The 19,286-nt window shown below is 33.7% G+C and overlaps 1 protein-coding gene across 1 annotated transcript in view; it reads left to right on the forward strand.

Annotated features, from left to right (window-relative positions):
* Positions 1-17,757, forward strand: part of LOC115887814 (venom carboxylesterase-6-like) — a 59,744-nt gene extending 41,987 nt beyond the window's left edge. The window contains exons 9-11 of the mRNA XM_030907325.1: positions 8,416-8,545; positions 13,024-13,144; positions 17,479-17,757. Coding sequence (XP_030763185.1) covers positions 8,416-8,545; positions 13,024-13,144; positions 17,479-17,683 — 456 coding nt within the window. The 3' untranslated portion in view covers positions 17,684-17,757. The remainder of the gene's footprint in view (positions 1-8,415; positions 8,546-13,023; positions 13,145-17,478) is intronic.
* Positions 17,758-19,286: the final 1,529 nt, after the last annotated feature.

Genomic DNA, 19,286 nt, shown 5'->3' on the forward strand with positions numbered 1-19,286 from the left:
CGAACATGGTTAAATTGGGGCAAAGTTGCGCCCTGGGATGTTCACCAAGATGCCATTAAAAAAGTTTTAAAAATTTCAAGGATTGCTGAGTTTTTTGGAAAAAACGGATTTGTTTTGAAGATTAATTCTATTTTTTCCTGTCGTTAGTTTTAAGAAAATCAAAAAACTACTTGCATATTCTCATAGCTACTTTATTAGGGCTATCTGATGGTATTTTTATATTTTAAAATTAGCTGATAATTTGTGAGATACAGAGACCAACTTATTTTTGCACAAATTTATTTTTCGTTCAATTTTATTTATAGCTCTTTGAACTTTTTTCTTGTACTTCCGAAAGTATTTTGTACTCTTTATTGTAAATGTTGAGATGTATTGATTTCACTTTTACAAATGAAGTGAAGTAATGTATTCATTTGTATATTATTTTTTACTCGAATTTTTATTATTTTATTGCATTTGATTTTCCATATTCAATATTTTACCCCACATCATTGTTAAGTTTGAAAGCTTATCAATATTGTAACGATGAATAGATTAAATATTTAAAAAAAACAGAGCCGGATTTGAAATTAATTAAAATAAATTGTGTTCAAATGTCCGAAATAAAAAAAATATTAAGTGTGGCATATCATTGTACTCAGAAGACCGAGTTGTTTCAAAATCTGAAATAAAAAATGCAGGTCCGTATTTAAAAAAATCAGGTGGTAAAGGCTGGTAGTAGATCATGGACAAAGCCGGCAGATTTAGAAGGTTTCCAGCGCTGTATCACAGAACAGCTACAGGATTACACGCAGGAGAACAGTATTGACGGTTTAAACGAAAACATCACAAATGCGTTGTTAGAGAGTCAAAACAGGTACTGCCCCAAGACACAAAGAGAAGAAAAACTCAGTAAATCTACCAAGAGACTTATGGATAAAAGACGGGCCATGAGAAGTGAACAGCTGACTACTGTCGACGAATTAAGAGATATAAACAAACAGATATCAAGGCCATTAGGCGCGACCTCAGAACATTTAATCAAAACGAGATTCGACGGACAATAGAAAATAACAAAAGCATGAAAGTGCTACGAAAGAGTCTTCAAAGCGGAACAGCTGGAATAACAAAAATCAGAGACCATCAGGGATATATCACGACCAACAGGGAGGAGATCTTAAAGATAGTTGAGGACTTTTATAGACTGCTGTACCGAAGTCGGGGGGAAGGGACACAGGATTCAGAAGTCGAACCAGAGATATTGACATGGACAAAGGGCATCGTAAATCAAGGGTCAGAAACACTACCAGATATCACACTTGAAGAAATGGAACTAGCCTTAAGGAACACCAAGAATAATAAATCTCCCGGCGAGGATTGTGTGGTCGCAGATGCAATTAAGATTGGTGGTGAATGTTTGCTTCAGAAGATTGTGGATCTTTTCAACCTTTGCCTTTTTGATGGTACTCTGCCTGGGAAGTGGTACAATGCTGTAGTAATACTACTTCACAAAAAGGGGGACATAGCAGATCTAGAAAACTATAGACCGATAAGTCTGCTTAGCCACCTTTATAAACTGTTTACGAGGATAATAACAACACGACTCGAGAAGAAATTGGATTTTTACCAACCGATAGAGCAAGCGGGTTTCCGTGCAGGGTTCGGAACCAATGACCATCTCCAGAGTATTAAAATTATAATAGAAAAATCCATTGAATACAACAGGCCGCTTGTACTTGCTTTTGTCGATTTCCAGAAAGCTTTCGATACAGTAGAAATGGATGCAGTGATAAGGTCCTTGCAAGAATGTCGGGTGGACTATAGATACACAAGGCTTATTTACAATATCTATAAAAACGCCTCGATGACGGTAAAACTACACGAGAACACTAAAACCATACCGATAGGCAGGGGCGTTCGTCAAGGAGATACTATATCACCGAAATTATTTACCGCCGTTTTGGAGAGTGCCTTTAAAAAACTCGACTGGGAGGGGAAGGGACTGATGATTGATGGCAAGAACCTCACAAATTTGCGTTTTGCTGATGACATTGTTTTATTATCCGACAACCTAAGGGATACTGAAGTGATGCTCCGAGAATTGCGGGAGGTGTGTATCGGGGTTGGTCTGAAGATCAACTTCTCAAAAACCAAATTCATGACCAACCTGGTTCCCAGTGGAAATATTGTTGTGGGTGACAGTGAGGTGGAGCTTGTGGATAGGTATAACTACCTGGGACACGAGATACAGATCACAAGAGACAATCAGACATGCGAACTGAAGAGACGTATAACCCTGTCTTGGGCCGCCTATGGAAAGTTAAAAGATGTGTTTAAGGGCGACCAGCCAATCTGCCTAAAACGAAAGGTTTTCAACCAATGTGTACTACCGGTTATGACGTATGGAGCTGAGACCTTGACACTGACCATCGCATCTGCTAAGAGGCTCAGAGTGGCACAGCGACGAATGGAAAGATCAATGCTTGGAGTGTCTTTGCGGGATCATATAAGCAACGAGGATATACGTGCGAGAACAGGCGTCATCGACGTTGTGTCACGAATCGCTACACTCAAGTGGAAGTGGGCTGGACATGTGGCTCGAGTGACCGATGGTAGGTGGACCAAAACACTGCTCGAATGGAGACCGAGAGCTGACAAAAGAAACCAGGGAAGACCACCAACACGATGGACTGACGACATAAAAAGGATCACCAATAACTGGATCCAGAGCGCACAAAATAGGCAACAGTGGGCGCAAATGGGGGAGGCCTATGTCCAGCAGTGGACGCAAAGGGCTGGTTGATGATGATGATGATTTAAAAAAATCAGTTGGTCTCTGTATCTCACAAATTATCAGCTAATTTGAAAATCTAAAAATATTATCAGATAGCCCTTATAAAGTGGCAACGAGAATGTGCAATTATTTTTTTGATTTTCTTAAAAGTAACGACAGGAAAAAATAAAATTGATTTTCAAAAAAAAAATCCGTTTTTTTCCAAAAAGCTCAGCAATCCTCGAAATTTTTAAAAAAATTTTGATGGCATCTTGGTGAACATCCCAAACCGCAAGTTTGCCCCAATTTAACCATGTTCGTATCTATTACGGTTACCGAGATACCAATGCTCGTACCTCGAATTTGTAGCACCCTGTATATAACTTTTGTTTAATGACTTGCGAATGTATGGAAATCCACAGTTTTAGAGTTATAGGATGTTCTTTTTAAAATTAGGTTTTTTGTAATTACCTTTCTTTATTATTTGAAATTGCTGTACGTTGGACTCATAGTAATAATAACTAATAGTAATAACATTTATTTACAAATTAGGTGGGGCACATGTTTTTTTTAAATACTCCAGTGATAACCCATATGCACGTCCCTGATGAATTTATCGACACTTTTTTAGCATTAAAATATGTAACACTTAAGGTAGGTGTCCACAATGAAGTTAAAAAGTCATAAAATTTTTATTTCATGAAACATTATTTGTTTTGTGGTGGGTTTTCACATGGAGGTAAAAATTTCTTCACTCGCGATTGTTTGAAATTTTTGGTTCATGAGACACGACGTAAAGTGAAAGTATATAGGATAAAACTCACGCGCAGCAAGTGACACAAATATTTCAAATGAAACACAACGCATATCATGTATACACGTTGAAACTTGTCAATGAAACATATATCTCATGAAATATTGTGTCATAAGATTTTCAACAATATGTCATGCATCTCAAGTGTGTTGCCATTGAGAAACGTGAAATTTTTGACTCATGACAAAAAAATTTTATGACAAGTTTTCATCGTGGATATTAGTAACTTTTACCCTCAAAATCTCATTTGAATTACTAAAAGTACTTGGAAGAAAACTATAATAAATCGAAAGATTTTTAAGATTTTAACACCCTGTAGCTACGAAAAAAACAGAATCGGACCTATGTTGATATGAAAAGTAAATCTTATTTTTACGTGACAAATCTCCCCACGAGAGATGGTACATGTTTTTTCGAAACTCCCTGTACATAATTGGAATTTTAGTTATTGCCACTAAAAATGGTTTAATATTGGTGTAGTTTGGTTTGTGGAAACCAATTTGCGCAAATTAATTTATTACACGATCCCTAAGACCAAACCTGACGCTTCATATAACGGCTAATATTTAGTATCTTTTTTTTTAATGGCCATTAATGACAGGTTTCACTGTACAATACATTATATTATACCGGGTGTTGCATCGTCGGACGGGACATAGGAAATCCCATGTAAATTTTAATGGGGTCAATTATTCATTTCCCTAATTATTTTAAAGAATAATTCTATTTAAGTTTATTGAAGAGCACTAAAACCCACATTCAAAAGAATAACTTTAGATATTTTTGATTAGCTCGTTTACGAGTTATCGCCGATTTCTTTTGAAATATTTCTCCTTTATTATGGCCCTATATTTACTTATGAGCACCAGTCAAGGTAAAAGATAACTGTCAAATGAAGTCGTCATTTCAGAAATTTACCTATTTAGTGCTTTATTATTATTGAAAACTCATTCCTACATCGGAAATCTTAAAGATGTATTTATAAATACAAATTAAAATCAATTAAAGTAAAATAAAGTAATCAACTACAAGGTTAATTATAGTGTTATTACAATATTCAATAACTTATTCATTTAGGTACTATTAAATTGAGAGAACTTTAGGATTTAAGATGTTCAAATATTCCTCCATCGACTGCTAGACAATAACCCTGGCGATCATAAAATTCTCTTCTTACATTCGCTAGTTGGTAAACTGAAATTCTATTGCATTCGGCAGAAATAGCATTTTTTAACTCATCTAGATTTGGGTATTTTTTATCCTTGTATATCCTGTTTTTTAAATGGCCCCAGAGAAAGAAATCATTTGGCGAAATATCAGGAGACCTTGCTGGCCAATTTACTGTATGATTTAGGCCAATAACGTTTCCGTTAAAACTATTGTCAAATATTCCCGAACAGCCAGGGTACTATGTGCCGGGCAGCCATCCGTTTGGTACCAAACTTTCTGTAAGGTAAAATATGATTTTCGAGTAGTTCCAAATAATATTCTGCATTTAAATTTCGCGTAAGAAATAATGGCCCGATAATATTGTGTCCGAATATCGCTGCCCAAACATTTACTTTCTGTGGATATTGCGTCCTTGTTTCGACAAACCTGTGTGTTGGTTTTCTTTGTTCCAATATCGATAATTTTGAACATTGGGTTCATTATTTAAGGTAAACGCGCATTCGTCAGTGAAAAATATGTTTTTTAAAAATTCCTTGTCCGTGTTTGCTCTTTCCATCATATCAAAACAAAACGCCTGCCGCCGTATTTCGTCCCCATCTCGTAGCTCTTGGTGCTTTTTATATTTGAAGGAATAGTATTTATGTCGTTTCAAAATTCAAAACGCTGTAGTGTGATCTATTCCTATTTCATCCTCAAGTTTCCTTATAATTATGTTAATTCCTCTTAAGATGCTGATCTTTCCATCGTTCTCTTTCACGCACAATAAAACTTCCAAGTCGGTATCATTTCTTGCATCTTCTCTTTGTTCCTGCCTTGCTTCACATCTGCAGTTATTTATTAGGGTACCTTTGGTCTCAAATCTCTTGATATTCCTTGCGATTGTAGATTTTCCAAGTATAGGTCTATTCGGATACAGAGCAGCAAACATGTCCGACACCTTTTGATAACTATTTCCTTGATAATACCATTAAATCATCAATACTTTTTCTTCGGTAGTGTAATTCATGGCTAATATTTTCGATGTAGGTATGAGTTTTTAATAATAATAATAAAGCACTAAATAGATAAATTTCTGAAATGACTACTTCATTTGATAGTTATCTTTTACCTTGACTGGTGCTCATAAGTAAATACAGGGCCATAAGAAAGGAGAAATATTTAAAAAGAAATCGGCGATAACTCGTAAACGGGCTAATCAAAAATATCGAAAGTTATTCAGTCAATAATTGACCCCATTAAAATTTACCGGGGATTTCCTATGTCCGGCTCGACGATGCAACACCCGGTACCTATACCGGATAGTGCATCGTCGTTACGGGCTCCCCTGTTAATTTTACAGCAAAGTCGTAAACTGTTATTTTAAAGGTCTGTCTTTTTGTATTCTGAATATACATGCCAAATTTGAACAATTTTGAACAAGCCGATTTTAACTAATTTAAGAAAAACTGCATCTATTTTTAAATTGAAATTGAATAGGTAACAATGTAAAACCAGGAAAATGCCACATACCTTAAGTACCCTATAATTTTGTAAATGTCAAATTGTATTTTATATACGTATAACATGAAAGCCTCGTATGCCCAGGTATGTATGTTCAATATTTCTTGTAATTGCTGTAACGTTTTTGCAACTAGAGCGCAGTCATCAGCGTATTGAAGTTCTGTATCTGTATCTAATGCCCAATCCTCTTTCCTGCAGTTTGCTGTCCACTATAAATAATACGGTAGACTGCTGCAATAAATATGTTGAATAAAAGGGCGCCAAGACACATCCCTGCCTAACTCCTGGATTTATCAGGAAGGGTTCGCTCAGTGATCCATGATGTGATACACTTGACTTATTGTTGTTATGGAGGCTTGTTGTTATGGACATATTTGTTGGGTACTCCAAACTTATTCATAATGGTCTAAAGTATATCTCTGAGTCGAAGGCTTTTGTTAGGTCGATGAATACAACGTAAATTTTACATTGATTTCCTGTAGTTGGCGGACGGAGAATATGGAATCGACGTTGGCACGGTTGGTGCGAAAACCCGTTTGCGATTCCGGGAGGATTTTTTCTTTATGTGGGTGCAGGCGGTTTGACATAATTTTTGGAAGAATTTTTCCCCCGATAGCCAGTAGTAAAATTCTCCGATAGTGTCCGCAGTCTGATGCACTTCCATTGTTCTTAAACATATTCACTATATTCGCGTTGCAAAAGTCCTGAGGTGCCTCTCCGCTTTCCCATATGACATCGAAGAGAGCCTTAAGATTACCAATAAGTTCTTTACTTGCACACTTATAGATTTCCGCCGGAATCGCGTCACAGCCAGCTGATTTGTTGTTTTAAGCTGTTTTATGGAGGCCTTTATTTCCTGTTCTGTTGTCGGAATATCTAATTTATGATTCAGAATTCAAGAATTTAGGGGATTAATACCTTTAGGGTATAGATTGCTTGATGTGCTCTATGCTTTTGTTCCAACAAAGCCTGTATATGCGGTTGATTTTTGTTAAACAGGTCTGGTTGTTTCCTTTTTATACAGCACAACAAATTACATTTGACAATGTCAAAATCATAGGCTGGCAACTTAAGGTATGTTGACATTTGCCTGGTTTTGCATTGCTATCTGTTCAGTTTTAATTTAAAAATAGATGTACTTTTTCTTAAATTATTTAAAATCAGCTTGTCCAAAATTTTTCAAATTTGGCATAATATGTATTCAGGGGTACGCAGACCTTTAAAACAGGGGAACCAATATTTAGACAGTACAAAATTTGCATGGGATTTCCTGTTTCGAACAATGCACCACCCGGTAAGTAAGCCGACATACTGACTGTGACTTATAATTTTATATATTTTAATCTGGTATTTAGATCAGTAGTTGTACTTCAAAGAGTTCTATCACACTGTTATATGTTAATTTTTCTATTATAAAATATACCGGGTGTTGCATCGTCGTTGGGAATATAGGATATCCCATGCAAAATTTGAACTGTCCAGATATTGGCTCCCCTATGATTTTTATAGCGAAGTCGTAAATAGACTTTTTAAAGGTCTACATTTGGTAAACACAAATGCCAAATTTGAACAATTTTGGACAAGCCGATTTTAGGTAATTTGAGAAAAACTTAATCGATTTTTAAATTAAAACTGAATAGGTAGCAATCAAACACCAGTCAAAAATCGACATTCCTTAAGTTGTCAGCATTATTTTCAAACGTAACTTAATTTTAATAAAATTTTAATATTCACTGCTAGTAATAATTTATTGTTATAGACATAAAGAAAAAGTGAACATGATAAAATACGCGGGAAATAGATTATACAGTGTATCTGACATGTTTCGGTTAACTTTCCCTAAATATATTAAAATTTTATTAAAATTACTTTTGACAATGACAAAATCATAGTTTCTAAACCTAAGGTATGTCAGTTTTTGACTGGTGTTTGATTGTTACCTGTTCGGTTTTAATATAAAAATCGATTAAGTTTTTCTCAAATTACCTAAAATCGACTTGTCTAAAATTGTTCAAGTTTGGCATGTGTGTTTACCAAATGTAGACCTTTAAAAAGTCTATTTACGACTTCGCTATTAAATCCATAGGGGAGCCAATATCTGGACAGTTCAAATTTTGCATGGGATTTCCTATGTTCCCAACGACGATGTACACCCGGTATATTATCCATCGTATTTTAGTTTTTGAGTGTGGATCAGTTCAGCAGGCCAATTAGAAAAACTGTTGAACTTATGTCAAAATATACTAACGTCTTCTACTACAAGCTTTCTTATGAGGGAAAGTTAGGGAACCCAAATAGAACATCGCCAGGTAAGTCTGTATATAATTAAATTACAAAGAAATATATTAATACAAAATACTGGAAATAAGAAAAGAATTTTACAACATATAGTATAAAATAATATGTATTCTTGATTTTATCGAGAATCCTATGGAGTTGAAATATCAAACAGTAGTATATCTTAATATAAAAATGTCATCTATACAGGGTGTTTTAAAAAACATGTGCCATCTCTCGTGGGGAGATTCGTCACATAAGAATAAAATTAATTTTTTATATAAATATAGGTTCGATTCTGCTTTGATTAGATACTACAGGGGGTTAAAGTCTACATTTTTTTCGATTTGTTATAATTTTCTTCCAAGTGCTTTTAGCGGTTCGAATGAAACTTTAAGGGTAAAAGTTACTATAAATGCGACATATTTTTATGCTAAAAAAGTGTCGACAGATTCACCAAGGACGTGCATATGGGTTATGATTGGAATATTTTTCTAAAAAAAATATGCGCGCCACTGACTTTTCTCTCTTGTTAGCAAAATTGTGTAGGCCGTTTAATGCCAATTAAAAGTTATCTCTGGATATTTTGTTGATTTCGGCCTCCATGATGAGATAGATATACGCAATTTTATTAAAATGCCTTAATCCAAATCTAATGGCAACCTTTAAAATTTTCTGGTGTTATTAACTGGTCAAAGTGTTAAATGGGTACGGAAATGCATAGTTATGAAGTTACAGGACGTTAAACTTTTAAAAAATATGTCTTTTGCGAGGGGTGTCTCACTATTGGAATTACATGTACATTTTCTTGGCAGTCGCTGGCAGTCATTGGCAGTCTTATTGCAGTCGCCTATAATAATTACATGGCAGTCATAGGCAGTCTTCTTCGTAGTCATTGGCAGTCGCTTGACAGTGAAATATTATTTTGGCAGTACGTGTACATTTCTTACCCGAGTGAGACACTCCCCGGTCTTTTGTAATTATCTTAAATACATTGTTTTTTTTATTTTTTGTAGGTAGCACTAAACATTAGTGATATAAATTTTAATAAAATTTAATGTTACCTAAATTATATTTAATAAACAATTTATTAATATTATTTTTAATTTAATTTTATTAATTGTGATTAAAATTAAGTTTATCTAATCAAGGGAGACCTAAATCGACAAAAGATCAAAGACAACTTTTAAGTAGTAAACGGCCTACACAACTAGGACAGCTGTGAAATAAGTGTTTAAAAATTAAGTTTATCTAATCAAGGGAGACCTAAATCGACAAAAGATCAAAGACAACTTTTAAGTAGTAAACGGCCTACACAACTAGGACAGCTGTGAAATAAGTGTGAAAAGTCAGTGGCGCACATGTTTTTTTTAGCAAAATAATACAGCGATATCCCATATGCACGCCCTTGGTGAATATGTCGACACTTTGCAGGCAGATAAAACAGGTTAACATAAATGGTTAGTCTTAAGTCTATAGTGTTTCATATCAAAATTTTAAATGTTAGAAAGAATCTAAATTTATATGTAAAGTTTAAATTTATAATAAACTAGTTTTTTCTTCCGACGTTGCGTCGTCTGCTTTAAAATTCGAATTTCTACTCTATTCTCTTTATGGCTGGGACTAACCAGACCATCTAAAGTAAATACCTGATGTAGTTTTTATTTCGGCACTGTCCTTGTATTTTTAATATTTTTTTAAGAAAGGCTGAAAAGTATATATTTTTTATTTATTTTTCTCTGAAACTAACGAACTACATTTACTCATATTTTAGAATTATATAAAGTGATGTGAAAGGAATCGAAAAATGCAATAATACACAGGGTGTTCCATTAAAAAAAATCATCCCAATCCACTCACTTTGTTGAACCATCCTATAGGAGTTAAAATATTTTCCTGAAATACATCCTCGTACATATTTTAGGTTTACATTTAAACAAAATTCTCAAGTTTTTTATTCTATAAAATAAATTTTTCTGCAACACAAAATTTAGTAAACAGAAAAACTTCAGTATAATATTTGATTTTAAAATCTTAAATCCCCCTAGAGAAATAAAGTATTAAAATTGTTACTGCATTTTAAATTGTAGCTGTAGTAGTCCTCCAGCGATCCCAGCACTCAAATTTCCAAAAAAGTGTCGAATAGCATGTATATAATAAAATTATATAAGAAATTCTTGCCACTTAACTGCTGATATAGAGATTTAATTCTACGCTGTGTTTGTCATAATGTGGATCAACCTGCTCTCACTACCGGGGTTTCGGAGTCCTACTCCATTATCAGGTGAGCTTGGGCAGATCCACATATACAAAATATACAAAATGACAACCACAGCGCAGAGTAGTTAATTCCGACTTGTCGGATAGTATCAGTTAGATATTAAGTCCCAAACGGGATGTAGGCGCCTGCGTGCAATGGTAGTACTTTCGTACCACCGAGGCGCAACTATCGATAGTAAAATGATGATAAAAGGTTTCTTTTTCAGGCAAGCCAAATTATAAAATAGAAAACAAATTTCTTGCAGTATAGGTATATAATAAAATTATATAAGAAATTCTTGCCACTTAACTGCTGACAAGTCGGAATTAACTACTCTGCGCTGTGGTTGTCATTTTGTGGATCTGCCCAAGCTCACCTGATGATGGAGTAGGGCGCCGAAACCGGTAGTGAGAGCAGATTGATCCACATTATGACAAACACAGCGTAGAATTAAATTTCTATATCAGCAGTTAAGTGGCAAAAACTTCTTATATAATTTTATTATACCGGGTGCATCTCAAAAGTGGCTCATCTCTATAACTTTTTTATTTTTTCAGATAAAAAATTGAGATTTGATATGTTAATATATGACATAAATAAGGATTAATTGACGTATTCAATTGTTCTCTGTCACTTCCTGTTTCGCCAGAAATGACTACAACTTTTGATTTTTAAATGGTACCCTCGGTTTTTTGTCGTTTTATTCGATAGAAAATGATACTCTGAAAAGAATAACACATCATATTATGACAATATGACATATCATATGTCAACTTTAACATTATCGCATATGGTTTATTTGAAATTATAACATGCGGTTCATAACGATAATTTAACTCGAAATACCAAGTGTGTGGTATCAAATTATTCGTAAAAAAATGCTTTTTCCAAATATGCTAATGAGTCACCCTCGTTCCATTTGAAAAAATTGAAATGTGATTAAAAATACAATTTGGTCATCTTTTAACCAGCCAAGACAAGACACGAATAACATTAGACGATCAAATCTATTTTTCAAAGGCTCCTTGATTAAAAAATTAGTGTTTTAACATTACTATGGCACTCTAGTTTGAAATTTAAAATTCAATTTTTGTTTTATATAAAACGTCAAAAGTTGGCATATGATATGTCATTCGATTCAGAATGTCATTTTATTGCATAAAGTAAAAAATACCGGGGTGCCATTTAAAAATCAAAAGTTGTAGTAATTTCCGGCGAAACAGGAAGTGCCCAAACCAATTGAATACGTCACTCAATCCTAATTTATGTCATATACCAACATACCTTGTTTTTTTATCTGAAGTGTTTTTAACACAGCCATGGCACTCTAGCTTGAAATTTAAAATTCAATTTTTGTTTTATATAAAAATGTCAAAAATTGGCATATGATATGTCATTCGATTCAGAATGTCATTTTCTATCGAATAAAGTAAAAAAAATACCGGGGTGCCATTTAAAAATCAAAAGTTGTAGTAATTTCCGGCGAAACAGGAAGTGCCCAAACCAATTGAATACGTCACTCAATCATAATTTATGTCATATACTAACATACCAAATCTTGTTTTTTTATCTGAAAAAATAAAAAAGTTATAGGGGGTGAGCCACTTTTGAGACGCACCCGGTATACCTATACTGCAAGAAATTTGTTTTCTATTTTATAGCATGTATATTTACGTATATTGAACCCTGTATATTTCTTAATGGAGATATCTCATTATAAAATATTGATGTGCAAGAAGAATCCAGTTTAGATATTGTGGTATTTTAGTACCCTCTAATTCGTACCTTTTTGCATACCGGAAATAAAACTATTAATGATATTGTTACGGATTGATTTCAGGGGTTACAAATTTGTAAACTAAATTTAATACACGACTAAAACTCTACAATAACAGTTGTACAGTTTTGTTATAGTAGAAATCATTTTTTCCGTTAGGGTTGGCCTTTTCTTGGAGGAGAGATGGCTGATGGTCCGTGACACTATTTATTTCATTATGATTAATGTTTGTTCCCAGTAATTACTATGCAGAAAAGAAATCGTGGGGATTTACGAAGAGCCAAAAGAAAACAATTATGTTTTTTTTCGACGGCGATGTTTCGCGACTTTATTGTCGCTTCTATATTGTTGAAGTCGACTAGAAATGACTAGTTTTATCTACTATTATATACTATCTACTATGACTACACAAACATTAAATTATGATAACTGTAGTTAAAATAAAAATGTATAAAAATTCGATCTTTTTTTAGGTGTGGGGCATGCTGAAGATATAAATTATCTTTTTTACTTGGGTAATATTACTGTATCACCAGAAGATGCTTTAACCAGGAAAAGACTAGTTACACTATGGACTAATTTTGCAAAATTCGGGTCAGTATAATATTATATTACAATTCTAAAATCAATGTCGGTTATTATGCACTACAACCTCTGGGAAATCCTTTGGCAGCACCGCCATTTTCACTTGTCCAGCAATAGCGGCAAAGCTTGTGACACATCCCTGCTTGCATCCCGATGTTGGACGGCTCTCCATCCTGGCTTTTCTCATCAAATGGTAAGAGAGGTGAGAGCAGGTTCCTCTCCCTCTCTTGCCCTTTGATAATAATTTAATGTTACGCTATAGATTATATTTAATAACAATTATTATATTATTTTTAATTAATTTATTAATTGTGATTAAAATTAAAGTTTATCTAATCAAGGGAGACCTAAATCGACAAGAGCATCAAAGACAACTTTTAAGTAGTAAACGGCCTACACAACTAGGACAGCTGTGAAACAAGTGTGAAAAGTCAGTGGCGCACGAAATGTTTTTTTAGCAAAATAATACAGCGATATCCCATATGCACGCCCTTGGTGAATATGTCGACACTTTGCAGGCAGATAAAACAGGTTAACATAAATGGTTAGTCTTAAGTCTATAGTGTTTCATATCAAAATTTTAAATGTTAAAAAGAATCTAAATTTATATGTAAAGTTTAAATTTATAATAAACTAGTTTTTTCTTCCGACGTTGCGTCGTCTGCTTTAAAACTCGAATTTCTACTCCATTCTCTTTATGGCTGGGACTAACCAGACCATCTAAAGTAAATACCTAATGTAGTTTTGATTTTGAGGACTGTCCTTGTATTTTTAATATTTTTTTAAGAAAGGCTGAAAAGTATATATTTTTGATTTATTTTTCTCTGAAACTAACGAACTACATTTACTCATATCTTAGAATTATATAAAGTGATGTGAAAGGAAGCGAAAAATGCAATAATACACTACTGCTGACAAGTCGGAATTAACTACTCTGCGCTGTGGTTGTCATTTTGTGGATCTGCCCAAGCTCACCTGATGATGGAGTAGGGTGCCGAAACCGGTAGTGAGAGCAGATTGATCCACATTATGACAAACACAGCGTAGAATTAAATTTCTATATCAGCAGTTAAGTGGCAAGAACTTCTTATATAATTTTATTATACCGGGTGCATCTCAAAAGTGGCTCATCCCTATAACTTTTTTATTTTTTCAGATAAGAAATTGAGATTTGATATGTTAATATATGACATAAATAAGGATTAATTGACGTATTCAATTGTTTCCTGTCACTTCCTGTTTCGCCAGAAATGACTACCACTTTTGATTTTTAAATGTTACCCTCGGTTTTTTGTCGTTTTATTCGATAGAAAATGATACTCTGAATAGAATAACATATCATATTATGACAATATGACATATCATATGTCAACTTTAACATTATCGCATATGGTTTATTTGAAATTATAACATGCGGTTCATAACGATAATTTAACTCGAAATACCATGTGTGTGGTATGAAATTATTCTTAAAAAAATGCTTTTTCCAAATATGCTAATGAGTCACCCTCGTTCCATTTGAAAAAATTGAAATGTGATTAAAAATACGATTTGGTCATCTTTTAACCAGCCAAGACAAGACACGAATAACATTAGACGATCAAATCTATTTTTCCAAGGCTCCTTGCTTAAAAATTAGTGTTTTTAACACAGCCATGGCACTCTAGTTTAAAATTTAAAATTCAATTTTTGTTTTATATAAAAATGTCAAAAGTTGGCATATGATATGTCATTCGATTCAGAATGTCATTCTCTATCGAATAAAGTAAAAAAAATACCGGGGTGCCATTTAAAAATCAAAAGTTGTAGTAATTTCCGGCGAAACAGGAAGTGCCCAAACCAATTGAATACGTCACTCAATCATAATTTATGTCATATACTAACATACCAAATCTTGTTTTTTTATCTGAAAAAATAAAAAAGTTATAGGGGGTGAGCCACTTTCGAAACGCACCCGGTATACCTATACTGCAAGAAATTTGTTTTCTATTTTATAGCATGTATATTTACGTATATTGAACCCTGTATATTTCTTAATGGAGATATCTCATTATAAAATATTGATGTGCAAGTAGAATCCAGTTTAGATATTGTGGTATTTTAGTACCCTCTAATTCGTACCTTTTTGCATACCGGAAATAAAACTATTAATGAAATTGTTACGGATTGATTTCAGGGGTTACAAATTTGTAAACTAAATTTAATACACGACTAAAACTCTACAATAACAGTTGTACAGTTTTGTTATAGTAGAAATCATTTTTTCCGTTAGGATTGGCCTTTTCTTGGAGGAGAGATGGCTGATGGTCCGTGACACTATTTATTTCATTATGATTATTGTTTGTTCCCAGTAATTACTATGCAGAAAAGAAATCGTGGGGATTTGCGAAGAGCCAAAAGAAAACAATTATGTTTTTTTTCGACGGCGATGTTTCGCGACTTTATTGTCGCTTCTATATTGTTGAAGTCGACTAGAAATGACTAGTTTTATCTACTATTATATGCTATCTACTATGACTACACAAACATTAAATTATAATAACTGTAGTTAAAATAAAAATGTATAAAAATTCGATCTTTTTTTAGGTGTGGGGCATGCTGAAGATATAAATTATCTTTTTTACTTGGGTAATATTACTGTATCACCAGAAGATGCTTTAACTAGGAAAAGACTAGTTACACTATGGACTAATTTTGCAAAATTCGGGTCAGTATAATATTATATTACAATTCTAAAATCAATGTCGGTTATTATACACTACAACCTCTGGGAAATCCTTTGGCAGCACCGCCATTTTCACTTGTCCAGCAATAGCGGCAAAGCTTGTGACACATCCCTGCTTGCATCCCGATGTTGGACGGCTCTCCATCCTGGCTTTTCTCATCAAATGGTAAGAGAGGTGAGAGCAGGTTCCTCTCCCTCTCTTGCCCTTTGATGGAAATGAGTGAGGCTATTTCTTGGTTTCTTCACTTTCCCCTTTTCGGAGGAGTGTCTTCGCTTTTGCTTCCTCTGGAGCAACTTCTTAGTGGAGCAATCAGAGGTATCTTGAAAAAAGTAATTATTACATATTTCTAAATGAACCATGCATTTTTCTGCTCTTCCTCTTGCGAGTTTTTTTAGGATAATTAGGCTACGCACTGACATGCAATTTTTAGTCGGCCGACTATTTAGCGGAAAACTGAGAAAAATACATTCTTATAGACCCGATCAGTCGACTATTTTATTGCATATGCGCTGACAGGTAATTTTTGGTCGGCTGACTATTTAGTTGCAGATTTGTAACCAATATATTTTTATAGTGGTCCAATTTTTATAGTCAGCCGATCGGCTCCAAAAGAATGTCCTCTTTTTACTTCTACAACTTAATACTCGGCCGGCAAAAAATTGCATGTCTCAGCGCATAGGCTTATTATTTCGTACATCCCTTTACAGTGTCCAAACTTTTTTAAAACGTAGCTCAGAAAATTTAAGGTGTCTAGTTTTTCAATTTAGCATTTTATGTTTAAAAATATGCGATAATTGTTTTGAGAAGTTCTCAAAATTCCAGACTCTGTGGAATAGTATAGAAATAATTTATGGACTCTAGAAAGCAACCCAAAGGGCTTCTGGGCCATGAGAGTACAATTGTCACACACATTGAGTGTGGGGTAAAACTTCACAAAAGGAATGTTTGTTTTTAAATTGTAACAAAAAACAAATATGTTTAAATGTTTATAAAAATGTATAAAGACGACGGCGACGGAAGCGACCCTTTAAAAATAAAAAACTGTAAATAAAAAATGCTGCAAAAAGTATTTCTAGGGTACTTCTAGGGAGTGAATAAGGGATAGGGTATGAAAGTAGATAATTTTAATAATTATGATCCAAAAGATTGTTTAAAAGTTTATCACATTTCACTTAAATTTATAAGTTGATGTTGATTCGTATCTACTCTACTATAATAGGTATACGAAATAATATGGATGTACAAAACCTATACAAAATAAATTGTTTAAAAAAATAATATAGTAAAATGGAACCAATGCGACACTGGTAAAAAGAGATTAAGTCGGTATCGCTGTCGGCATTACCAAGTTTTTTTTTAAATAATGTGTAAAACGATTTGAATTATTTCTGACGGCAACTATAGTTTCTAACTTCTTTATTAGACGTTTGATACCATACTTCTACTAAATTTTTATATGATGTTAAAGAACAAATAAAACGTCCAGATCTTTTACATTATTTAAATTATACCATATACAAAAGACATGCATCTTTAGATTATTTAATTTTAAGTATTATATTTCATAACGCAATAGCAGAAAATGCATCTAATTCAATTTATACCAATTTGTTTTAGAAATCCCACGCCAATAAGTACATCTGATGTTCTTCAAAATACAACATGGATTCCTAACACAAAACTTAATCAAACAAACGTATATTATTTAAACATAAACAAAACTCTAAGTAACGAAATAAATCCCGATCAAGCAGATTGGAACTTCTATTCTCAAATTATTTATGGCGTTTTTGGAAATGAATCATATTATACTACTTACTGAAATGTATACAAAATATATTTATATTCCCAATATCCAATATCCATATTTTAAATAAAAACCAGCACAACAAAATATTTCCTTTTGTTTCATTGTTAATCCCTCTGGAATTTACTATAATAATAGGTAAATCTTTATTTATTACATACACAGGTTGGTTCGAATTGTATTCGGAAAACTTCGGCGTCATATTCTGGAGATAAAAATAAGAAAAAAAAAGCCCGTATAAATTCATGTCCTAAAATGCTTTGTTTTGGAGTTGGTGTAAAGTTTCATTTTTATTTCGTTTTTTTTTCTAAATGATAGGTAGTGGTGAGTGCAAATCCCACACCCGGCATTCCATCAGCCGACTATTTTTATTAAAATAAAAATAGTTTGGGTACCTAGGTAGGTCGACTCAGCTTTAAATGAGTACTTGGGATTCACAATCCTGAGGTAATAATGGGCGGTTGAAGCGTAGTGATAGCCACATTACCTTCCTTGTATACCGAACGGCTCTAGTATGGCAAGCTGTACCTTGCTACTCCCAAAGCGTCAAACTCTATATACGGGAGCTAGTATTATTTATCTCTGTTCCATATTTGGATGGAAATTGGTGTCTAGGTACTTTTTGACAGGATAAATTCAATTTTGATGCCAGTATGACTTTTACTTGGGGTAAACCGCGAGACCAATGCGGTGTACAACCCCAAACCAATGCGGACCAATTGTGTGCACTAATGGTGCCGATTAAGTGACAATGCTAACAAACGGGAGAAATTGACCAATTTTGCAGAGCCAATGGAACCAATTCGAGATTTGCAGAGCCAATGGAAACAATAGCCGAGTCGACGACAGGGTTGCCAGATTGGACCCTTAAACGCCATTTAGGATATTTTTAATGATTACTTGACGTTAGTACAAGAGAAATAATTATTTATTGAAGTTATTTGCAGTGGCGTGAATAGCAAATAATGGTTTCCGTTAAATACCTTAAACTCGTAAGGTTCGTTTCACACGAGCAAAAATTATGGCGAAAATAATTAGGTAATCATTTGAAAAATCTGGGCACGTCTGGGGATGAGCCAAGGGAGGGCCTAGGGCCTTTGTTTTCTTAAAAATTAAAAATAATTTAAAATAGCACATTTTTTGAATAAAACGTTTCAATGAATTTCTCTATAAATAAATTTCATGACTTGGTTATCAAACCGTGTTCCCGTAGATTACTTAAATACCTACAAATTTTCTAAAAAAATAAAAATTAACACATTTTTTGAACACAACAAAATAATATTTACTAAACAAAACTAGAAAACGTCATTTTTACTGCATCACAAGCAAATAAAAATCAATACGTAGCCAAGAGTCATAATTCAGGATTTCTCTGGGGGGTGCCCAGCAGTACATGGGGGGGTTTGGTTGTAGTTACGCATTGGCGTGAGGAGGAGGCACCATCTACATATTTTTTTATTGTTTTGAAGAATAATCTTACTCTCCTAATCTAATTTACTTACGAATCTAACTTTTCATATGTACCTGTATTACTAAGTAAAAAAATACACATTTCCTCTGTATTTTATATAAAGAAAGGTCTCTTGGAAAAAATTGCTACAAGTGATGGTTCTCA

Source organism: Sitophilus oryzae, unplaced genomic scaffold (genome assembly GCF_002938485.1).
Source record: "Sitophilus oryzae breed Bouriz unplaced genomic scaffold, Soryzae_2.0 scaffold_637_pilon_pilon, whole genome shotgun sequence".
NCBI classification, from domain to species: domain Eukaryota; kingdom Metazoa; phylum Arthropoda; class Insecta; order Coleoptera; family Curculionidae; genus Sitophilus; species Sitophilus oryzae.